Source organism: Pteronotus mesoamericanus, unplaced genomic scaffold, assembly GCF_021234165.1.
Source record: "Pteronotus mesoamericanus isolate MK-2021 breed Mesoamerican mustached bat unplaced genomic scaffold, CSHL_Meso_final contig_20, whole genome shotgun sequence".
In the NCBI taxonomy this organism is placed as follows: Eukaryota; Metazoa; Chordata; class Mammalia; order Chiroptera; family Mormoopidae; genus Pteronotus; species Pteronotus mesoamericanus.
Window position 1 is genome coordinate 6,193,622 of NW_026555085.1, and position 23,941 is coordinate 6,217,562.

General features: G+C 43.4%; 1 protein-coding gene across 3 annotated transcripts in view; it reads left to right on the forward strand.

The window, feature by feature from the left end:
* Positions 1 to 23,245, forward strand: part of MAPK14 (mitogen-activated protein kinase 14) — a 70,747-nt gene extending 47,502 nt beyond the window's left edge. Inside the window, exons 9-12 of one of the 3 annotated variants that reach the window (XM_054569276.1) lie at positions 9,813 to 9,892; positions 12,227 to 12,305; positions 19,367 to 19,540; positions 20,332 to 23,245. In XM_054569276.1, coding sequence (XP_054425251.1) covers positions 9,813 to 9,892; positions 12,227 to 12,305; positions 19,367 to 19,540; positions 20,332 to 20,399 — 401 coding nt within the window. In that variant the 3' untranslated portion in view covers positions 20,400 to 23,245. Of the gene's footprint in view, positions 1 to 5,658; positions 5,739 to 9,812; positions 9,893 to 12,226; positions 12,306 to 19,366; positions 19,541 to 20,331 lie in introns of those variants that run through there. The other 2 variants (XM_054569275.1, XM_054569277.1) reach the window with 2 other exon arrangements.
* Positions 23,246 to 23,941: the final 696 nt, after the last annotated feature.

The following is a 23,941-nucleotide window of genomic DNA, read 5'->3' on the forward strand; positions in this document are numbered from 1 at the left end:
TTATAGGTATTTATCTGATAAGAATTTTAAATTTCAGTAGACTTGATTTAGATTACATTTAAATTTAATCACATGGTTATTACTGTGCAGTTTTACATCTCTACAAATCTTTCTATTTAACCTTTTCATTTTCTTGTGATTAATTTTTTTCTTTAGAGATTTGGTACTGGTTGTTAATAATTCCTGGAGTTCCCATAAAGATACACAAAATATTAATTTTTGTCTTGAGGCTCATTTTATATATATAACTATGTTAGAAATTATTCTCGTTTGGGACTTTGCAGAACCCTTCCAATGAACTCAAAATAGAATGGTAAGTTTTTTAAAGAATGAAGCCCTTCCCTGTAGGTCTAGCTGACTGGGCATCAAGTGGACACAGCTGACAGAACTTGAGAAGAGAGTGAGGATCCAGATTGTTTCTTCAAGTACAGTGCTAACTTACTTTAAAGAGCCATTGGTTTTGGAAAGAGTGAGCCAGCTAGAAAATATTACTAACACTTGCAGCCTAAGGAAGAAAGAAAACAAGTTTTGTAGCCCTGTTACACATCAAATACTGTTTTCTCTTCCAGAGGTCACAGGCTTGGTTTACTGGTGTTTTCCTTTCCTAGGTAATCAAGTGAATTTCCTTCATATGTAAAACTTTTCTCCTTATATTTTAACAGACATGGTACTCTTAAGACATTAACTAGAGGATAATGGGGCTGTTGAGTTATAACCCATTTGCCATCAGCTTGCTGCCCTGTTCCATATGAATTTTTATAGTGTATTAAGTATATGCCTTAATTCTGTTCAGTTTGTTTCCTCTTTCGATTTTTTCAAATATTTTATGAAATACTTCAGACATAAAAAAGAAAGAATAATAAATGAACCCCTATGTTTATGTGATCCAGATTATGAGATAAATCATTGTCCTGGAGCTAGAATAGCTGGTGTCCCCTCCTGTCACATCTGCCCCTCACTTTCAGACATGGATGTCAAATATTGCTGTTATTTTTAAGATTTTTTTTATTTTTAGAGAGAAGGGAAGAGAGGGGGAAAGAGAGGGAGGGAAACATCAGTGTGCAAGAGAAACATCCATCAGTTGCCTCTCACGTGCCCACAACTGGGCACCTGGCCCACAACCCAGGCATGTGCCCTGACCAAGAATCAAACCAGCCACCTGCCCATTTGAGAGACAGTGCCCAACCCCGGGAGCCACGCCAGTTAGGGCTCTGCTTTCATTTTTAAAAAGCATTTGCCCTTTGGACACTAAAATTCAAGTATCCTCCTAATGAATGTTGAAGAAGAAAAATACAGTGGAACCTTGGTTCTTGAATTTAATTCAGTCCGGAAGGCTGTTGGAAAAGAGATTTGTTCAGAAACCAAGTCTCCTTTATTGCCCAAGAGATGCGTGACTGACCATACAGGTATCAGCATGACAGGATTGTCAAGTCAGGAGCTGAAGTTTTGTTCAAGGACTGAGGCTTGGGTTTTTTTTGTTGTTGTTGCTGTTGTTGTTTTTTTGTATTTTTTCCGGTGAATAACTTGGTTGAGAACTGAATTGTTCAAGATGGGAGATCTTTGAGAACCAAGGTTTGACTGTATTTTATTAGGTTGTTATTTGCCCTCCCTTCTCTAATTTAAGAATGTATTTTTCTAGGAAAAGCCAGAATTCTCAGGTTTATTCACTAACCTAGAGTACGTTAAGAAATTGTTTTTGCATGACAGTGAAAACAACTATTTTGATGACCAAGGAGACAAGCAACTAGGCTAAGTCTCATTCTGGTTCAGCCTTTCTGTCCCCAGAAGGATTTCCTACCCTCAAAGAATGGTGTTCTCACTTTGTCCCATATGGATTTTTTAATTTTCTGTATTGAAAACTGCTGCCCAAAAGCAGCAGTAGTTGCAGATAGGCCCTGCTACTGGTCCTTTTAGTCATCTTCAGCTCTTCAACCTGTACAGGTTTTCTAGAAAATGCCTAGAACGCTTAGAAATGACTAGAATATCCCTCTTTTCTTTTCCTCCAGTTTCCCCACTACCCTCAAATTTTTCCCTCACCTAGTCCTTCTTCCCTCACCTAGCTTCCTTTTACCTTGGTTACAAAGGACCTAATCTAAAGGGGAATCGTAGGCTGAAGTCATTGTTTTAGGAAGTATCACCAGATTTATCATTTGAATTTTGACATTGTGATCATTATAATTAAAACATATTTTTAACTAACAGTAAAAATAACACCAATCTAAGGGAAAAGGGGGTTAAACCTATTACAAAGGTTGGCTTGCTGTGAAAATATCTAATTTTCATATGTGGTAAATTTTGCTTTGCTTTGCTTTGCTTTGCTTTGCTTTGCTTACATAGCTGCTTGAAGCTCCTTCTGTCCTTAACTGCCTGGACAAATTGTAGTGGCCTTACAGTAGCTGGCACTGTGGGAAGACTGATCTGTATTTCAGTGGATTTGCCAGCTTTTGGAGAACCTGTGGTGATGTCTTATGAGGTGTGCATGCTTTAGCTTCCTTCATGCAAGTGCTTTTAGCTACTAAGTAGATCTTTATTTGGCATTGTGTGTTGACTAAGCTCCTAATATTGGCTGTTGCACTCTGCTGACTCTCTGTGTCCATAGTCTTTACGCACTGTTGGCACAGTATCTGTATTCTCTGCATGGTGTAAACACTTCAGATGGAGTGTTTGAGAACTTGCAACAGTAAATGATGCAATTTTTCTTGACTACTTTTTTATATATAGACTTCTCACAGAGTGTGGTTCTTCTAGATTTTGAGGGTAAAGTAGAGGGGTGGGGCTGAGTGGAAAAGCATATTACAGAAAATTTTTGTAAGTTAATCAGTATTTACTGAGCTACTCGGTGGAAAGTGTGGGGATAAGATAGTGCCTATCCCCTAAGCCAGAATGGTCATACTCAGTGGAAGGTGAATTACCGGAGTTACCTGAACAAATTTCCACTCTCTGATTATAAAACAAGACAGAGCGATTTAAAAAATACTGTAATAGAGGTTTAAATGAGTTACTGAGAAGAAGCAGTGAGTAATTCAAACTCAAGATAACCAGGAATACTTCATAGCAGAGTTGTTATTTGAGCAGGACTTTGAAGGGTAAATAAGAAAGGAAAAGGCTTGTTAGGAGGGGAAAATGGAGATATTCCTATTTATGACTTGGATAAATAAAAAGTTGGACGCTTAGAATGTTTGTTGTGAATTGAAGCCTTTAGTACATTAAAGAATAATAGGTTGAGGCAGAGTCAGAAGAGAAGCCTGATGCCAAGTCAGGAAGGCCAGAACCTGGGGTCCCCAGGCCTGAGATTGTCCATGCTGGCAGAAGTGGGGAAAAGACATAGGGTCCCCACCTCATTGCAGCAGTGAGCTGCCAGGGCTGGCGGGCGTGGCCTACTCTTCAAGCTTGTTGGGGTGGAGTGAGGGCAGTTGAGAAACTCATGATCCAGTGTTCTGTCTTGTCAGGGAGCATGAAGCCTAACACACCTTTGGTAGTCAGAAGTCTCTTAAACTAAGACTACCAACCTCAACATTATTTCTAGAGATGAGTTTATAAAACCACCTGTTTGAGAGTTAAGGTAGTCTAGTTTTTTCATATGCAGTATACTTTATCTTGTGGGGTAGTTGCCTAATTAAATTTATTTCTGAAGAGTGTGAGCAAAGTAAATGTTCGTAAACTGAGTTATTTTAAATGGGCAAAAAGGAATCTGTATTAAATTCTGTTATGATATAGTTAGATTATTTTAGAGCAATGTGGTATCCATCTTCCTCTCTGCTCTGTCCTCATTTTAATGTATGCTTTAAAATTTTTTCCCATCAATACCATCAACTAAGATAAATAAATATTGATATATTAACCTCCAGAATGTCTTAATTTTTGCAGTTTGCAGATGACAAAATTGTCTTCTCAATTCAGAAATAACTTGTGTGAGTGGTCTTGTTTATAATTTCTAGAACACAAGTTGTTTGGGTCTAGGATGGGGCTCAGCAAACCTCTCCTTAAAGGGCCAGGAAGCAGATAGCTCAGGCTGTGCAGACCCTGTGGTGTCTGTTGAAACTGCTCAGCTCTGCCGTGTCGGGTGAAGGCAGGCAGAGACAGAACAGAGACGAGTGGACACGGCCATGTTCCAATAGAACATTATTTTCAAAACAGGCAGCAGGCTGGTGTTTGCTGACTCCTGTCTAGGATTTTCTCCAACTTAAGCCAATTTCATATCTGGGGAAGAAAAAAAAGAACAGGGCAAGACGCCAATGATATTATTGCATAAGTAATTCCTGTAACTTAGACAACTGTGATTTGTGGAGGCCATTATTTTTAAGTTTCACTGTAATGCCTTTATATGTATAACCATGAGAAGAAATATTTTCTTCCATCCCCCTCTCCTCCTTCTCCCCAAACATTCTGAGTGCCCACCATGAAGCAGGTATGAGGCTGAGCATTGGAGAGAAGTGGTGAACAGGCAGAGTGGCCCCTTCCCTCAGAGAGCTACAGGGCAGAAGAGGTGGCAGACAGTAAGCAAACAAAGTAGTTTTAGATTGTGATAAGCACAGTGATATTTTCAAGCATTGTGCTGAGGCAGAATGACAGAAGTGGGGGGCTTCTCTGTATAGAGAGAGTTGGGGGCAGCCTGTCTGAGGAGGTGAAGTTTAAGCTGAGACCAGAAGTGGACGAGAACCTTAATCATCAGAAAACCTGACAGGGATCGGGAGGTAATCATCCTCCCCTCCTTTTCCCTCAAATGTCAGTATAGATGTGGATAAGCTATTCAAATTTTCAGAGATTTATTAAAAACTTTTATAAGGGTTTTTCCCTCTTTTTAAAACTTTCTTTTTAGGCAAGGCCCCTAAGCAGTAAGAACACATGGCAGTTTTTATTTTCTCGTTAATACGTGCACATACATTCTAGGTTTACTTGGAAGAGTCGAGTACCAGAATGAAGGTTTGGGCGTTGTGGTCTGTTATTTAGAGCCTTTGGGATGTGTGAGGTTTGTTAATGCATTTGTAAGGTTGAAACCTCCTGTGTCCTGCTTTATTATGGCGCCCCTGAAGATCAGATGCAGTGGGGTGTGGGGCCCTCTGCTGGTTTGTCACTCACAGCTCTCTGCCTGCACTGGCCAGTACAGAGGAGAGGTGGTTCAGTGGTTAGGCTCTGGGACCCACACAGGCCCCTCCCGTATTCCGAGCTCCGCATGTCAGGCTTCCTCACAGGGATATTTACAGGTAGGTTTGTATGTCCCTGCCTTCTGTGCTCTGCTGCTGCTTTCTTATCTGTACACTCTGCTTACCACTCCTCTTGGCTTACCTGGCTGCTGGTGCCTTGGTGGAAGGTAAGGAGGTAGGTGTGGACTGAGTAAGCTCTTGGGTTTCCTCTGCTGTCTTTGTTAGCTGAGTATCCAGCTTCACTTTACTAATAGGGGATATTGACAGGTGCACAAAAAGAATGTGAAATTGGTATGTGTGTAGCAGCATTTGAACCTTTGTACAGGAGGAGCGTGCTTTGCCTGACGTGACCATCCTGCAGAAGCCTTGCCTAGATGAAGTCACCATTTTGGCTTAGTTTGGGTTTTTAATTTTTGTTATTGGGGTATTTTGTTTGCTTTTGTTTTGTTTTATTTTATTTGTTGTTTTTCATTTTTATTTTGTCCCAACATTTTCCTTTATAGTCCACCATTAGATATTGATCAGTTGAAGCTCATTTTAAGACTCGTTGGAACCCCAGGGGCTGATCTTTTGAAGAAAATCTCCTCAGAGTCTGTGAGTTGATGCTTTGATTGTAATTATCTGCCCTGTTGGGAACCTCTGCCACTTGCCTTCCATCAATCTGTACTGTGACCTGGGTGTGTTTCTAAGCACATGTGCCCTTGGTGTGCTGACTCCCAGGATGACGTGTGTGTGTGTGTGTGCGCGCGCGCGCGCGCGCACTCATGTGTGTTTGCATGCATGCACACCCCTCCGCCCAGTCACATGTGTGAGTGTGTTTTGTCTCTTCTCTACCTGGGTATATACTTAGGTGATGGGAGCCTGTGTTGGGCAGTAGTATCCTAGTAGTAAATGAGATTTGAGATTTTCATTCATTCTAAGCGATTAATGGAAAATTTAGGTCTCTGTTCTCCAGCCCTGACTTCATCTTTTTCAAAAGTTTTACCTATACTCAAGGGCTCTTTTCACTGTTTGGTCAGCGTTTGTCCTCAGAGCATGAGGTTTACCATGTAGTAGTCTAGTGTCATCGCTAAGAGAACGAAATGAAATGTGCCTTGTCTGCCCGCTATTGCCCTTTTCCAGAAGCTCCCTGCTCTCTGTTGTTTAGAATAGACTGCCTGCACAGCTTGTGTAAAGTGACCATTCGGACAGGGGTTCCTCTCTGCTCCGTCTCCAGACCAGCAGAGGTTACATCATACTCCTGATTCCTGAGAGCCATGGGAGGAGGCTTGTAAATCCTTCCTCCCACAGCCTGCCTCTAATTAAAAATTTTAATAACCCAAGAAAAGGCTTGGACTGATGCTTTCCTGCCTCTGTGCAGGCATTTACAGAGAAGCCATGGGAATGAGACTTGGGCTTCCTTTGGCTATGATTTCCTGCTGTTGGTCATTTTCTTGGGCAGGAGACAGAGAAATCATGAAAGCCCAGCCTTTCGCCCTTTCCCCTCTGTCTGCTGCCAGGCAGTTGGTAAAAAGGGAAAAAGAGCTATTGAGCCAAGCTTCAGTGGTTCCTTCCTGGGTTCTTCTCCCAGGATTTCTCCCAGGTCCCTTTGTCCAATTGGGAAGTCTGCTGAGTAGCGTGAGGCAGGCTTGAGCAGGTGAGTTTGAATGGTTCCTCATCTCGCTGGTAAAAAAAGATCTGGTATGTGTCTGGTACATTCCTTAAAAAGACCACAAAGCCTAGGAATTTATGAATTTCCACTCTGAGGATGTAAGGGAATGTACTGGCTCTATTTTATTTTGTTTTATTTACTTATTTAGGGTGAGGAAACAAAGGCACAGAAAGGCTGTGACTTGCCTGAGTCATGCACTGAGTCACTTGGCAGAGCTGAAATAGACACCAGATGTTCTGATAACGTTAGCTAAACCTTAATTTCATGTGCTTGCACACTGTTTTGAAAGTCCTTGTCAGAGTTATTGGCCACAAAGTCAACCTGAAGGAGGGTTTTCTTTTGCTTTATGAAGTACAGAAGAAGCTGTATTGGAGCAAATCAAAAGAAGCAATGAGAAGATGCTTAGAGAAGCATTTTGTTTTAAATGCTTTGGTTAGAAAGATTGGCTAATAGGACATGAGGGTAGGGGAGTAAGGTTGAGAAGAAGTGGGCTTATTAATGAATAGGGCTCATGAGACTAATATAGCAAATTAATTCCCGCTCTGGGGATGGCTATCAGCATCTCCTCAGTCCCCTCGCCTACTCCCAGCCATCTGCCCTAGATATATGTGCCATTAGTCACAAGAATTTCTGAAAGAAAAGGTATGGGTAAAATAGTATTTACCTATCATTAATACACCCTTTATTTTTAAGAAAGAAACAACACCAAGTGCCTGACCTGATACTTTATTTTTTGCGAAATAGAGCACATTATATATATTTTGCGAAATAGGGCATGAAGTTCTAATGTGGAGCTGGGCATAATAAGATAAAGTTACCAGAATTCAGAACTTGCTCAGATAATACTGTACTCAGTATAGGGATAAGAAAGGGGGGCCCCCACCCCCACCGCACAGAGTTATGGCAAGTGGATATAAGCAATTTAAACATTCAAAAAGGTAGGCAGGATTAATTTGATGTTAGTAACGCCACCCACGTACCAGTGTATATTAAGAGCATATGATATGTGAAACAAATGATATGTAAATAATAAAGTCAGGTGAGTAAAATTATTTAAATGTTTTAAAAATTAAAAGAAAAACTTAATACTGAAGGAATGTAGGGAACAGAATGACAGTAGCTGTTTTTGTTACTTATGAAAAGCTGTGAAATAGTGTAGAAATTCAGTGAGTTAAAGAGCAGGACATTCTGATTAAGAGACTACAGTAATAGATGGCTGGTGGAGGACAAGTTAAGATGTATGGTGAAAAGGGAGATAAATGGGTTGTGATGCATAGCTAAAGAGATAGAATACTTTTGGTTGGTGACCCTGTACCTACAGTAATTAGTGAAAGAACAAAAAAGTCCTATTAAAAAAAGAAAAAACGAAGCCCTTTCACTGAATCACTCTCACATTATTCTCTAGAAATTTACTTCTTCTAATTCCCAACAAGAAAGTGATATAATAACCTATTTGACTGAAGGAGACAAAAACAGAAAATGTACAGGCCAAGTACAGGGTGGGGCAAATATAGGTTTATAGTTATGAGTGTGTGAAACATTATTTTTGTATTATTATTTATTAATTACTGTACTATTTTCCATATGAACAACTGTAAACTTACCTTTGCCCCACCCTGTATTATTCACAGGAAAGAAGAGGTGGCAGGATTCTAACACTATAAAACCCAACTGGTATTCTACTATTGCTGGTCTTCTTTACTGACGCCCTTTTGTCATTTCTCTTGGCATGCAAAGTACTCTTCATTATGTAATTTGTTTATAGATAAATCTCAACTTTGTTGTGAGAATGTTAAAAGAACTTCATGTCACCTTTTGAATGTGCTGGCCTCGCACAGACAGAGCATAAAAGGCAGGGCTGAACCCACTCCACTCTTTTCCAGTGGCCAGCCTTACACATGTGTGTGGAGAAATCTGACCACAGGGAATTTGAGTTCAGGGAATGAGCTAAAGTGGCAAAATGACTAAGAGAAGCCACCGAGAAATGAAATCACTTGACAAGGGTGCTTATTGAAGATAATGTTGCGATCAAACGAGGGCATTAATAGTTAACAGGAAAGGGAATGTAACAGGTTTTTATTGAATTGTGTTGAGGAATTTTAAAATTCCATCACTTCTGCTTTAATGGAAACCCGTGATAAACTAACAGTTTTCATAATATTTTGGAGGAGGGAGAATTGTGTTAAAATCGAAGACAGACCTAAAAGCAGTTTGGAGTACAGCTTACATATGTGCTTGTTTCCGTGGAAGACCCCATGGTTCCGCTTTTGTCAAAAAATTGCAGTGTTTTGCAAACTTCATCCTAGCTGTTAGGTAAAGTCAGTGTGGTCACCATTAAGGAGACTGGGAGAAATCATTGTGGCATGCAGCCTGCGACTTCTATTTTGTCTTTGCTATTAGCTTCTAACTTTCCCCCAATGTTCCCTTTCTTCACTTGTGTGTTTGTGGCATGTATTTGAAATGTACTGCTACTAATGTCTCTGAAACATGGCATTGCTTACCAACCCATACTCCCACCCATATCTTACATTTGGAGGGGTGGTGCCTTGGAGAATCACCAGAACCTGTGCCACAGAAATTTAACCTCTTCCTTAAGTGGATATATTGGATATATTCTTTTTTCCTGAGTTGAGTCAATATTTCCTGAATGATCTCCATTCACCTACAAGCAAGCAGGTTCTGGCTATCAGTACTTGAAAACACTTCTCTGGCTGGCATCCTGGATCGAGGGGCAGTCTCTTTCCAAGAAGCCTAAAATATTTAATGTTAAAGATGATGCTAAAACCACAGAAAGCTTTCTTATCTGCACGGCCAGTCACTGACTACATGCCTAATAACTCTTGTGCCGTGCACAGAAGCATGCTTTACAATGTAGCCGTGGGCTCTGGCCTGGAGTGGGTGGGATTGGGGGAGTAAGATTTTTATTTGTTTGGGGTGGCTTTTGGCCTTTTAAAACTTGAGTTAAAAGTTATTTTTTGCACTGTATGTTTAACAATGCCCTTGACTAGGCATCTAAGATATTAACCAGCTTCAGCAGATTATGCGTCTGACGGGGACACCCCCTGCTTATCTCATTAACAGGATGCCAAGCCATGAGGTGAGAACAAATAGACTGCACAGGGATGTATAATTCAGAAGGCCACATTCTCATTTTATTGCCACTGTATAACCAACCCAGTTTTTAATGTCACTGAATGCCTGCATGTGCCTTGAGGGCTACTGAGGTAACGGCTGCCTATGTGCTTTTGCAAGATGTTGATATTCAAGATAAAATGGCATCCAATCCTGTGGATTGAGAATACAGGTTATACACTTGTACATAAAAATGATGTTACTTTTATATTTGGGTTTTATGAATTCAGTGCTCAATAGACTATTCGGTGTTTTCCTAGGTTCCATGCCTGTGGTTAGATTGTGCTACCATCTGATGACTTTCAGCTGGACGTCCAGCTAACTGAAGGCATTAGCATGCTTTCCTATTCATTATTTTTTTTAATGAGCAAAAGAGGATTATTCGATTTAAAAAAACCTCAACTATCCAACCACAAATACTATATTTAAAAGAATGAATAAATAATATAGAATAAATATGAATACCTACATAGGGTTATTTTACCAATTCTTTTTTTTAAACTAGTTCTTAACTATTTAATCTAACTCTTGTTTTATCACCAGAGATGATTGGGCACTTTCTTCTAAGGGGACTTCAGGCTGGAAACCAGGCCCGCCTCACAGAGGCCCCGCCCCCAGCCCCTTGTCTCCTTCTGCTGTGCTCAGTTGTCTTTGTCTGTCTTTGTTTGCCATGTTAGAGAGATGACTGTTCTCTGCATGAGACAGGTCTTTCTTTACCTCTGTGTTCCCTTCAGCCTTTTATCTATACGCTCAAGTAGGAAGGGATTACAGCCATGTAGATATTCAGTTCCTAGAACTTTGTTTTCGAAGGAAAGATTCTCAGCTGCTTTTGAAAGTGGTTCTTGCCTGCTCATTGCAGGTATAATGAGAAGAAGGTGAAGTTGCCCTAGCAACCAGAAAGTCTTCTAACCTTGTATGTGGATGTGTGGATGTGTGTACACATACATGAGTACCTTTACTGTTGGGGAATTGTAAGGAAGTGGTTAAGATAGATTCAAAGAAGTTTTATCTCAGCTACCCAGATGGAGTAATAGTGGAATTTGTTCACTGAAACAAGGAAGGTCATTTGTATAGTATCTGAAGAACATATTTAGGACTTACATTTGTGTTTATGTGATTATTCTCAAGACCAGTTTTTGGTTTTACCTTGATTAGTGCTGTCCTTGAAAAAATTTCACCTTACGTTCCTTAGAATGAAGTTCAGAAACTGGGAAGTTGTAACATCTGAGGAAATCAGAGCAGATTTCCTCCTAAAGGCTGCGGTCAGTGGTAGCAGCTAAGGTTCAGTGAGCTCCCACTGGGACCTAGGGCAGCGCCAGGGCAATGCTGGTCTGTTACCGTGAATCCTCGCTCCAGCACTACCACGTGGGCGCTGTTACTAATCCCCTTTACAGATGAGGAACTCGAGGCTTAAAGATAATAAGTAACTTGACCAAAGTATTAAAGTCAAGATTCGGATTCGAGCAAGCCCCACCCCAGTGATCAAACCTAGAACAACTCTATTGGTAATATAAAATATAAATGTTGTTTGTGTCAGAATTTAGTTTGAAATTCTTTCATGACTTTCATCATGTATGAGTAGCACAATAACCATATTATAAAGGCAAGCCAAATACTAATATTAATGTTTTGCAATTGAGGTCATTGAGATATGTTACTTGAGACTTGCCTGAGATGTAGCTTTTAAGTGGTGGGGGAGAATTTCTGCCCAGGCCATGTAATTTATAATCCACTTACTGGTTTAGTATCTTTAAAATGTGTGTGAGCCTCTTAGGATAATATACTAAGCCTATGGTTACTTTCTTCTTACCAAGATTACTTTGTTAGCACGGTTTAATAGTGATCCTTTTGATGTACTAAGAGCACCTACTGAGATCAGGACCATTGAAAGACTGCCAATCTTAGACTTTGTTTAGGAACACCAATTCCTACACCAGCCGATTTTAGCTTTTAGGAAGTCCTACCTCAGAAAGGGCCACTTCTTAGATATCTTGGCCTCATTTTAAAGCTTCCGACCCTGTGATCAGAAAGCTAATGAAAAGGAACGTAATTGGTTAGCATTGTCATCCACTTTAACTATAACTGAGCTATAGCAGGGATATATAAATGCAGATACTGATCATAAATAAGGAAGTTAGAATGGCAATGAGAGAAGCCTTGAAAGAATGTCAAAGATAGTCATAAACATTGAAGCTGGCGGACTGTCAGTTAATACTTGTTCCTTGGCAGGACCAAGATGCTTTGAGAGCAGTAACATTACCGAACAAAAAGCCAATTTGAAAACCCTTTGTTTTCACAGGCAAGAAACTACATTCAATCTTTGACCCAGATGCCGAAGATGAACTTTGCAAATGTTTTTATTGGTGCCAATCCCTTGGGTAAGTTGACCATGTCCTCATGTCATGGATATTAAATTGGTTATGACATGAGTTAGGTGTTTGAAGCCTGTGACTTGCTCACAACTGCTGTTATTTCCTACCAAAACTGAGGGTAAGAACAGTTGAAGCACAGCCAGTGTTAGACCCTCAGGGAGCTCCAGAAGTGGGCCCTGCTCTGCCCTTCACTTCCGTGGCACTACAGGACCTGTCATCCTGTGTGTGCACTTTCCCTTCTTCTCTTCTTCTTCTGCCCCCGAGACCCAACCAGTCTAACTGGTGAAGCCAGTTTGCCACCTTAGACTTTTAAGGAATGGCACCGTGTTCCTGCCACCATCACTTCCAGGATTCTTGGCAAAGGGACATCACACGGCAGCTGCGGGATATGTACCGCCTTGGCTAAAGAAGGAGTTCTTGCTTCCTTAAAGCCAGCGGCTGACGTGTGCCTCTGCTGTCCCCTGAAAGTGGTGTTGTCTGAGGCTCTAATGCCATGACTCTGGAGGGCACAGTGGTTAGGGGCGGACGCCCCTAAATCAAGAAAAATCAAGGCCAGGACTTCCCTCTGACAGGAGGGGTGCAGTGAGAGGCTGTGTTGACAGTATACTCGGCCTCCTCACTTTCCTGAAGATTGTGTGAGTGGGCCGTCCCTCTGCTCAAGGGCCCCAACAGCTGTGCTTCAGCCTCAGTTTAGCCTTTTGAGGCTGTCAGCCACAAGGACCTCTTCAGAAGTTGACTGAAGGCTAAGCAGTGTTACTTTTCTAAGTACTTCCTCCAATATGATTGTTGACAGGGGTATCAGTGTCACTGTGATAATTCTTATAATAGCACAGATGCTCGCACTCTGTGAAGTGTTGGGCGATTATGGATGAGTTCCTGTCAGCCCTGGAGGGTTTGTCACATCTCAGCTGGGTCTCCCTCGCTTCCAAGAATGAATGCACAAACTCATCATGGGTGTAGAGAATTCTTCTGGGGCCTGTTTAGGTTTGCATCTGCACTGCTGTGTTCTCATTGGCTTCTTATGATTTACTGAAGCTGTATTATCTAATCCAAGGATCTGTGAGAAGCTCTTTGAGTCATAAGTACTCCAAGAATTTGGGAGATGATGTTGTATGCTGGTAGTTTTCTTGCTTGTCATTATGGTCCAAATTCTTTTTTTCATTGTATCAGCTCATGTTTTAGACATGGCGGTGCTCCCTTTTGGACTTTCTATTAGCTCATTCAGATTTGCTCATTGTTTTTCTGGGGAACAGGGGATATGTGTGTCCCAGCAGCTTATTTAGGCCCCATCCATCTTGATAGGTGTCCCCTTCTCTGGAATTACAGCATTTAAACATTCAAAAGGACTAGATACCATTCAGCCATGCCAGCTGCAAGTGAGTTGAGGCTTTAGGCCGTCTGGGACTCAGCACCGCAGTTCTCGGGAGTCTAAACAGGCCTAACAGCCCACTGCCAGTGATGTCACATGGACTCTTGCAGGCTTCTGAGAACGTGGTGTTACCGACCATGAACTTATGCCCAGCATATTAACTGGGTAGGATTACACCAATGTGACTATTGGCATCTATCTGTCAGTCACTGTTTCACCATTACTCTCAAAACATGAATTAAAACTTAAGTTGCCCTTTGATGTAGCGTATGTATTTGTATCTGTCAAGATCTTAGAGGAATCTTTTTCTTACCCCTAACCTTATTCCTTAGTGAAGGTATTGGTTATAGGGACATGGCACTTTCTATCTGAAGGGTGACAGAGACCATATGATTCTAACAAAGCTGATAAAGCTTATTTTCTTCTAAGAAGAGAAGAATATATATCTAGATATATTTGGGCATTTCTCCCGGTGCTTTAAAGTGTAAATTTAAGAACCCGACTTGACACATGAAATCCACCTTAGTTCTGTGTCCCTCTGAAAATCACAGTTCTTTGGATTACTCTGGAATTCAGGCTGCAGGACAGGGGTCTTTTAGAACCTCATGTGGGCACCGTGACAGATCTGTAAAGGAATGTGCCCTCCTCTTCAGTCCCCTGCCTACCCCCTTCTGCAGTTAAGGAACCATCAATAATTTGCAAAGCCTCAAAAGCCTTGTGTGTTGCAGCCTCCCTAGGCTGGGCAGGTCCACTCAAGACTCCGGTAGACAGAAAAAGATGCGTGGAGCCATGGGGATGCTTGACATGCCTTTATTCAGGAGTCACACAGGCCACAAGCCCATGTCTATGTTGGCGCTCCACTCCCTCACTCACTCCCCTCCTCCCTCCCTCTCCCTCCCCCTCCCCCCCCCCTTTCTGTGTGTGTGTGTGTGTGTGTGTGTGTGTGTAAGAAGTCCCTACCTCCTTAAGTACTAGAACAAATAAAGCCAGCATCAAGCCAAAAAGTGAGGTAACCTAGCATGGACTGCACATGCAAGCCTACCCAAGGCTAAGGGGCAGTTTACCGTGCCCAGGCTCAAGGCCGTGAGACCCAGGCTCAAGGCTGTGAGAACAGTGATTTATCAGACTCCCTCAAGGTTGTGAGAAGCTGCTCCCCCTAGTTACCCAGGCACCTTGGGTGACTAAGCCAGACTGCCTTCTCTTACCCTACAATCTACCCCTTTGGGGTTCCTCATTATACATTTCTACATGAGGATATCTTCACAAAGTTCTCTTGGTGAGGAAGGCAGAGCCCCGTACCCATAAACCACAGCAGCAGTACAGGCTACAGCAACAAGCAAGCAAAACACAAGCACTGCTGCAGCAGCAGTATAGACCACAGCAACATATGGCCAAAACACAGGCAGTAAGGCCACCCCTAGGTCCATAGGCCAGTCCAGTTCTCAGACAGGTAAGGCTACCCAAGTGAGCCACTCACCCAGAGGCTCCAGTGGGAACAGCTGCCCACACACCATTCCACGCCTCTCAGCGATATCCAAGGGGGTGTCCCTGATACAGACCCACAAGAGTTCAGTCCACTTGGACTTGTCCTTGAGGCTTTTAACACAGAGGAGGGGCTGGCTCTGCCAACTCCATGATCCCAGCTCTGCACCAACCCCAAGACACCCAACATGGGGCAGCCAACCAACAGCCAGAGCCAGCCACACTCTGCTTCATCGCAGTACAGATGCTGGTTCAGGCCACATTCCATAAGGGATGTACACTGTTTTCTCTGTAGACAGAAGCTAGAGGGCTGCGCCCTTGGGAGGCCATCACACATGCTCCGGGAGATTTCAGCACAGACCCAGCACACTGATTGGGTAGCCACTGAGGCATAGGCATGTACCCAGTCCACTACACCTTAGGGGCTGGAAAGACAAACAGTTACAGACACCAACAGTGGCCAGTCACTACCCTGGATATGTCACCTTTAAGACTGGGGGCCAGGTCCCCATCACCCAGGGCACTATTTGCAAGTCCCTCTCCACCCCTCGTCCTCAAGGGACAACAAGAGCCACCCATTGCATGTGAGGGGATTTTATATCCCAAGGCCACATCCCAGTGGCTTTTAGTCCGTGCTCCAGGTCCTCCAGAGTGGGCAAGAGAATATTTTCCTGCATCTCCATGCCTGGTTTCAGCAAGGCATCCTTAGTCTGCACCCGCAGTTGGATAGGAGCTGCAGTCCAGTGGAGAAGTGCTTCCACTGGAGCAGGCCCCCCACTCCACCTCCTCTTGTTTGGAGCCCGGAGGACAGTCCATAAGTACTTCGTCCAGCCCCTCAGCGTGGGTGTGGCAGCCACAGCTTGCAAGCCCTGCTTTAAGTGACCATTATACCATTCAGTCATCCCAGCAGCTTGGGGGATGATAGGCCACATGGAATTTCCAGTCAATCTGCAGGTCTCGAGCCCATTTTTTACCAAGACCCCAGCAAAATGTGTCCCCTGATCACTTTCAGTGATCAAGGGTCACCCATAAGCAGCACAGAGGGCAGCTATTACTGCTCTCTGATCTGGGTGCCATGTAGGATAAGCAGCGAAGAGTCCCGTGGCTGTGTCCACACCTGTAATAGCAGACTTCTAGCCCTCTGAACTGCGTAGGGGCCCAGCAACACCCACCTGCCACTGGTCAACGGTACCCATGCCCGTACCACCTGCCCAACAGTTTCCACAGGCCTCCGGGGATGCTCCCGTGAGCAGACAACACAAATCTCACAGGCTTCTTGTGTTTCTGCAAAAGTGACAGGTAACCCCCAAGTTTTTGATGGACAGTCCAGGCCCTTGCACAGAGGGTCTGGAAACCCACACTCACTGTTGGCTCTGCTTCCTCCCCTTGTGCCGCTCTGCCATTTCTGCGACTCCTGTGACTCTGGCTGCTGCTGTATCTGTGTGTCCGAGTGCTGCATGGGCTCTGCCCATCAGTGCACCTGGACTGCCTGCTCCTGGTCACCGCCCTCTGCTCTGCCGGTGCCCTTTGCTCCAGCATGCTTTCTTGCAGTCCCCCAGGTCATGCCACCAGCTCTAGCAGCTGTCCCACTGGCAAGGCCACAGGCAAAATGAGCAGCATAGCTAGGCAGCTTGGTGCCAGAGGGCATGGGGTCAGAGCTAACATCCTGTGTCCACTTAGAGTGGCCAGCAGCCTTGCCACGCCCAGGCCAAAGCACATCCCGGGAGCACCACCTACTAAAACGCCACTGCCACACTTAGCTCCGTGCACATGGCCTTGGCCCACAGACACACCCAGCACACACTACTCTCCTGCAGGGCCCCTGCCTCTCCTCATCAGCACGGTCAGAATAGGGCTTTCTGGGTGCTGGCATTGCCACCAAAGCACTCTGCCTGCGCTGCAGTCTTCCAGCCCAGTCAGGTTCAGCAACTGTGTTTCATGTCTATGTGGGGCGGGGGAGATAAAGGGGATTCCGGGCTCCCCAGATTCAGACTCCCCCAGGCCCACAGGAACCTCAGTTCCTTTTCCCCCCACCCATTTCCCTGGAATTGCTCACTGTGAGTGGGGAGGGGGATTGCTGCAGCTCAGCTGCTAGGAGGCTTTGACCAGGGCGCAGAGTCGAGCCTTCAAGGCTTCTTTTCTCCTTGGCGTTTTCGTAGTTTCACAGTGTTGAGAAACACAGTCTTCTCTTCTTCAGCCTTTAGGGCCTCCGGTCCCTCTTGGGACTCTTGGAACTTTGCTGTGTCTCAAATCTCGGTCTTCATCTCAGCTCACAAAGCTGAAAGAAACACCCAGCCCACAGCCCCCGCAGCCGCACGGGTGCTGGACCGTGCCAGGTACTCCCCAACCTCCCGTAGGGCCTTCTCCACAGTGTCAGGTGCACCACTGACATGAGGCCACCCCTTGAGACTGTCCTCAGGAGAGCCCAGGGACTCCATAACAAGAAACTCATCCTGCCGACTATGCCAGTTGTGTGGCAGCCTCCCTAGGCTGGACAGGTCCAGTCGAGACTCAAGTAGACAGAAGAGGAAGCATGGAGCCATGGGAATGCTTGACATGCCTTTATTCGGGAATCACACAGGCCACAAGCCCGTGTCTGTGTTGACGCCCAACTCCCTCCCTCATTCCTCCCCCCACCCCGCCCAAAGTCCCTACCTCCTTAAGTACTAGCACAAACAAATCCAGCCTCAGGCCAAAAAGTGAGGTAACCTAGCATGAGTTGTGTGTGCAAGCCTACTCAAGGCTAAGGGGCAGTTTAATGCACCCAGGCTCAAGGCGGTGAGAACACTGCTTTATCAGACTCCTTCAAGGTTGTGAGAAGCTGCTCCCCCTAGTTACCCAAGCAGCTGGGTGAGGAAGCCAAACTGCCTCCACTTACCCTACACCTTGTTTCACCGAGTGATTCTTGTGGTCATGGCATCATTTGTCCTGCACCATTCTGAAACTCAAAACATCCTCATTTGAAAGAATTAGAAGAATCACCATTTTGTGACCCCTAATGGAATAATTGCTGTGAAGAAAAATCAGTCAATTTTTCTTGAGTGAAAGGATATTCATGTGGTTTGAGAGTATCCCACAGGTTTGCTTAGGGCAACAAAGAAATGACTCTGATCAAATTTAGCATCATTCATAGTGGGACAGATGGCCTTAATGCTCCATCAAGGACACAGAGTCCTGTGAAATATTCTTGCCAGAAATGTTCAACCCAATTTTAACAGATTTTTAGATCTAACGTGGTTTTCAGGAAATACAAGGGGTAGAGAAAAACAAGGATGTAGATATATGATGGTCAATTTCAAGACAACCAGACTGTCTTTTGAGATCAGATAATGAAAGGGGGGAAGGATTCTAGATTCAGAGAAACTAAAGGAACCCAATCAAATACAATGAACGACCGTTCATTGGATCTTGGTTTGAACAAAATAGGTGTAAATGACAACTTTGGGGTAAATGAAGAAATTTTAAGTTGAACTGGATTTTTGGTGATATTTGGGAATCATTTATTTGTCAGATGTGATAATTTTATAATTGTACGGGAAGATGTCTTTATGCTGAAATACTTAGGGGTAATGTATCGTGTCTATAATTGTATTTCAAAATGGTTTAACAGAAAATAGAGAAACAAAATGTTAATTGCTGGATATGGGTGGTCAGCATATGAGTATCCATTGTATTTATTATATTGACATTTTTAATAGTGAAAATTTTATCCAAGCACCATGTTTGCCACCCACACACCCACGTAAAAAGCTCAATTTGTCCACTGTTTGAAGACCCATTTGATGAATATTCATTTGCTTTATGTTAGTAAGTAAATGCAAAGGAGAACAAAAAAGTTGAAAAATTAAAAACTAGCCCTACTTACCCCTTCTAGATCACTTTAGTTATAGGCTTTCATTGTGACACACTTTGACCATGGTAAAAGTTTGACATGGACATTCCACAAAAGGTCATTCAAACAGAATCCCAGTTATTTTAAAAAATTCTTCAGTAGCGTATTCTTTAAATAATACAAAATACACACACACACACACACACACACACACACGAGAAAAGGAATAATATGTCCTAGTGCTGACACTTTGAAGGAGAATTCTTTGTTTCTCCTCCAAAGGAGGGTCAAAACTATGTGTCTGCTTTATTAAGGCATATTTTTTGGTAACATGTTAAAAATAAAAACTCTTTTTTTCCCCCTTCCTATCTGTGGTGCTAATAGCTGTTGACTTGCTGGAGAAGATGCTGGTGTTGGACTCGGACAAGAGAATTACAGCAGCCCAAGCCCTTGCGCATGCCTACTTTGCTCAGTACCATGACCCTGACGATGAGCCCGTGGCTGACCCTTACGATCAGTCCTTTGAGAGCAGGGACCTCCTTATAGATGAATGGAAAAGTAAGTCACGAAGGCAGCATTACCATATAGCTTGAGAAGTTAGGATTGAAAGTCTTTCCCAGGTGAGCTGCTAACCAAAAGCTGTGAGAAAAATAAAATTTCTTGCTATAGCCAACTCGTTAAAACTTGTAACCAGTCTCCTGTGCCAAGTGAACATGCTCCGCAGATGGAAACTTGTAGATGGTGATGCTCTCTGGAGTTTTGAGATCAGATTCTGATCTGATTTTTTCACACAGCCCGTCACGTCTGCTTAGATCTTTGAGGTTCTCAGCACCTTTTTCTTTACAGCTCTCTGAGATGAGTAGGAGAAAGGGCATTTTACAGTTTTACAGTAGATACAATTGGGGCAAAGAGTTTAGATCTTACCTCTTACCTTAGACTTAGTTAGGGACAGAGCCAGAAATGGAACTTTTGTCTCCTATGTCCAATCTCATAGTCTTTCCATAAAACACAAATTCAGAACTCCAGGTAAATGCCGAAAGCCAGGATTATCTGGTTGCTGTAGCTTGTGGGAGTGCTATGTTATTCCTGAGCTTTAAAGAGGCGGCTCTGAATAACGGGAAAAAAACCAAGAAAAAAAATAGGGTTTTTTAATATGTATCCTTGACCTTCTGTGTAATCACGTGATCAATTAGGATATCATACACAAGCAACAAATAGTTACTTGAAGTAGCCCATCAAAGCACTAGCACGGACAGGGAAAAAGGATCCTGAGCTTAGAAGTTACAGTGTTTGTCAGCAAAGAGTATAGTCTGAACTCTCATATCCTGCTTTTCCTTCCCAATTTCTAGGCCTGACCTATGATGAAGTCATCAGCTTTGTGCCTCCACCGCTTGACCAAGAAGAGATGGAGTCCTGACCACCTGGCTTCTGTTCTGATGATCCCGTTTCACTGTGAGGGGAAGACCTTTTCACGGGAATTCTCCAAATATCATCCAAGTGCCTCTTGTTGCAAAGATCTCCCCCATGGTGGAAGAGGGGTGTGTGTGTGTGTGTGTGTGTGCACGCATGTGTGTTAGTGTATGTGTGTGTATGTCTGTCTTTGTGGGAGGGAAAGATAATATGAGCAAACTATGATCACAGTGACTTCATGTGGTGTCACAGACGCTCCGTGACAGCCTCTGCTTGCGCTTCTTTGTGAGAGTCAGCTCAGGCTGGCAAGAGCTGCCATCGTGTTAGGGTTTGTTAAACGCAAAGTAAAAAACAGTAAACGTCCCTGATCCCAGTCATGCATTTACCATTTGGCCTCTCCTATAGCCCCACCTCGATGGTGGGTGGTCGCCTTGACCACGGGAGCACAGAGAAGGCTCACACCTCTGGCTGCTTCAGACCTGAAGTCGTTCCTCAGCGACACGTACAGCCAAAAAGGACCAACTGGCTTCTGTGCACTAGTCTAAGATGAATTTGCTTTTATGATTCTCAGAACTCAGCAGGTGTATCTGAAACTGTAAATATGTTTGTGCCTTAAAAGAAGAGAGTATGTAGATAGTAAGAGAGTGTAGCAGATGAAGTTCTGAGCGAGGCACATAGTCAGCTTGTTGGACGGCCACTTGTAAAACAGCGAGCCTTCAGAGGCACTGTGTGAGCATGTGTATAGTGCTTCTCTCCCCCGCCTCACCCCCCAGGTGTTGTTCCCATTTCTCTGCAGTATTACCCCACCTTCAGTGCAGAGGTTTCTTGAGTGTTGGACCCAGTAGCCAGAAGCCAGTTCTTGCTGTCCATGAACTTCCTGTGTGCCCTTCCTTCCTAGCAGAGTGATGATGTGTTTTGCACGTCTTGCTGTTTGAGCATGCCCAGCTGCTTGTCCTGTTTTGTTTTGTTTTTTGTTTTTTTTCCGGGAGGCCCTGGTGCCAGGCAAGTTTGCCAGTGAAGACTTCTTGGGTAGTTCAGAACCCACGTCACCTTGGCTTATGCTGTGGGCAGGTGACATTGTCTTCTCTTCAGCCCCCAGTGCTATTTTGTGTTGAACACAATTGATAATCCAGGTGCTTTTGATGTGAGAGTTATGGAGAAATGGAACAGATGGATGTATAGCATTTTCTTTCTTGCCATCTGGTTTTTAACAAACTACTTTGGGAGCCATCGTGGAAAGGATAGGGCTTTTCCCAGGAGTATCTCAGACTTTGGGTGACAAGTTGTTCTCTTCACTCCCAATAGCCAATGCTAAGAAATGTCAAAAGTCAAAGTGAAAAATTCAAAAGTTCATGAGGCCAGAAACTCCTTTTTCTATTTTTATCTAAAGATTGTTATATTTGTTTTTTGAAATAATGAGGTGTCTTTTTCACCCTTCTTTGGAAAAGGGTCTTCTTGGCAGCTTAACATTGACTTCTTGGTCTTGGTTTCAGGAGAAATGAATTTTGTATATTGCAGGAATCCTTTGAGAATGTGATTCCTTTTGAAGGGGAGAAAGGGCAAATTATTTTAATATTTTGTATTTTCAACTTTATAAAGATGAAATATCCTCAGGGGTGGAGAAGTTGTTTTTCATAATTTTCTGAATTTCAGGCATCTTGTGCTACATAAGGACCCATATATTTAAACCTTTTGTGAAATAAGAAAGTGGAAAGCCACTTCCAGTGTTGGCCGTATGACAATGTCTTGTATTAGGGCCAGGGTGTTTCCATTTCTCTGTCACAGTGCAGTGCTCCATGCACTCCAGAGGGACAGGGTACGGCCGGGTCACCTGGAGCGAGAAGGAAGGAGGCAGGCTGATGGTGATCACACCACACCTGGGATTCCCCCTTCTTTAAAGGAAAACGAATGCAGAAGCCTCATCTCTTTGGCATGCAGGTCAAATCCTCATAGTCCTCCGCAAGATGAGTTTTGTCAGCCGTGCTGGGTTGTAAATTCTAGTGTGATCTCCTGCGGAACTGCTCTGAGTATTTTTTGCCGAAGGTCCATGCAGTTGTGACCATCTGTGTCTTAGAGGCTGAATGCTCCTGGGAGCCTGGACTCAGCTGGCGCCTGAGGAAGTGCTCCTTGGTTTCTGAGAATCATGCTCCCATCTCCTGCTTTCTCTGAACAGAAAGCAGAAGAGAGAATGAGGGAAACTGCTATTTTATTTGTATTCATGAACTTGGCTGTAATCAGTTATGCCATATAGGATGTCATACAATACCACTGGTCAAAATAAAGGCTATTTTTCAAATTTAGTGAGTTTCTCAATTTTATTATATTTTTCTCTTGATCATTTTAATTTAATATTCAATATGGCTTTATATCAGTGTTTCAACTGTGGCCTGGCATATGTTTCTGATAGATCTTAATATTCCTCCTAAAATTCAGAAAACATTTACAGAACTCCTCAGTTGTACACTTTATGGTGAAGCAGATGTGAGTCTTTGAAGCTAATGGGTAAAGCAAAGAGCAAATACGGTATGTGACATGGCAGGGCCTGTGCTACAACCCTTGGGTGTCAGAGTGGCCTGGGATGGGGGTCAGCAGACCTCAGTCAGCCCAAAGGCCAAATCCAGTCTACCACCTATTTTTGTGCGGCCGCTAAAAAATGGTTTTATCATTTTTAAGTGGTTGAAATATGAAGAACAGTATTTTTGTAGCATGCAAAAAGTAACAGTGTAAAATTCAAATATCAGCTCCCACAAATAAAGTCCTATAAGAACACAATCGCCCACTTGTGTACGTGTTGTCTGTGGCTGCTTTTGTGCAACAATGACAGAAATGAGTAGTTGCAACAGAGACCGTGTGGCCCACAAAGTCTAAACTATTTACTTTTTTATAGAAGACATTTGCCAACTCCTGGCCTCGGATTTCCAAATCCTCATTTGTAAAATGACATCTTTTAAAGTAGATGTTTGGGTTCTGTTCAGCTTTGACATTCCAAGATGATCTGCAGAAAGTATATTTTTTATTTTTAAATTTCAGAGATAAGTTGGGTGTGTACATTGTTTATAAACTTTTAAGCAAATGTAGTTTATGGCTCTTGTGTATGGCCCTTAACAATATTCTTCAAAACTCCTGAACCACATCACAGGATTTAAAGGGCCACAAGAGCCCTGGCTGGGTAAATCGGTTGGTAGACCCTCTTCCTGATAGCCGAGGTTGCAGGTTCAGTCCCTGGTCAGGGCATATACAAGAATCATCCAACAAATGCATAAATTAGTGGAACAACAAATCAGTGTTTCTCTCTCAAATCAATGAATGTGTGTATGTGTAGATGTATATGCCATGAGAGGCCATGGCTGATTTTAGGGTCTGTGTTGGTGTACTTCCTTCCTCAGTGGCCTAGGAATGCTGACAGGTGACCCAGGGTGGATTGTGTGGCTGGGTTTTTGTCCTGTGCCACCTGGCCCCTGGCTGGCAGTGGAAATGATGGCAGTGATAGAAAGCAAACCAAGCGCAGGCTCTTCATCCAGCTCAGTGACTTCTTAAAGGGCAAAAAGA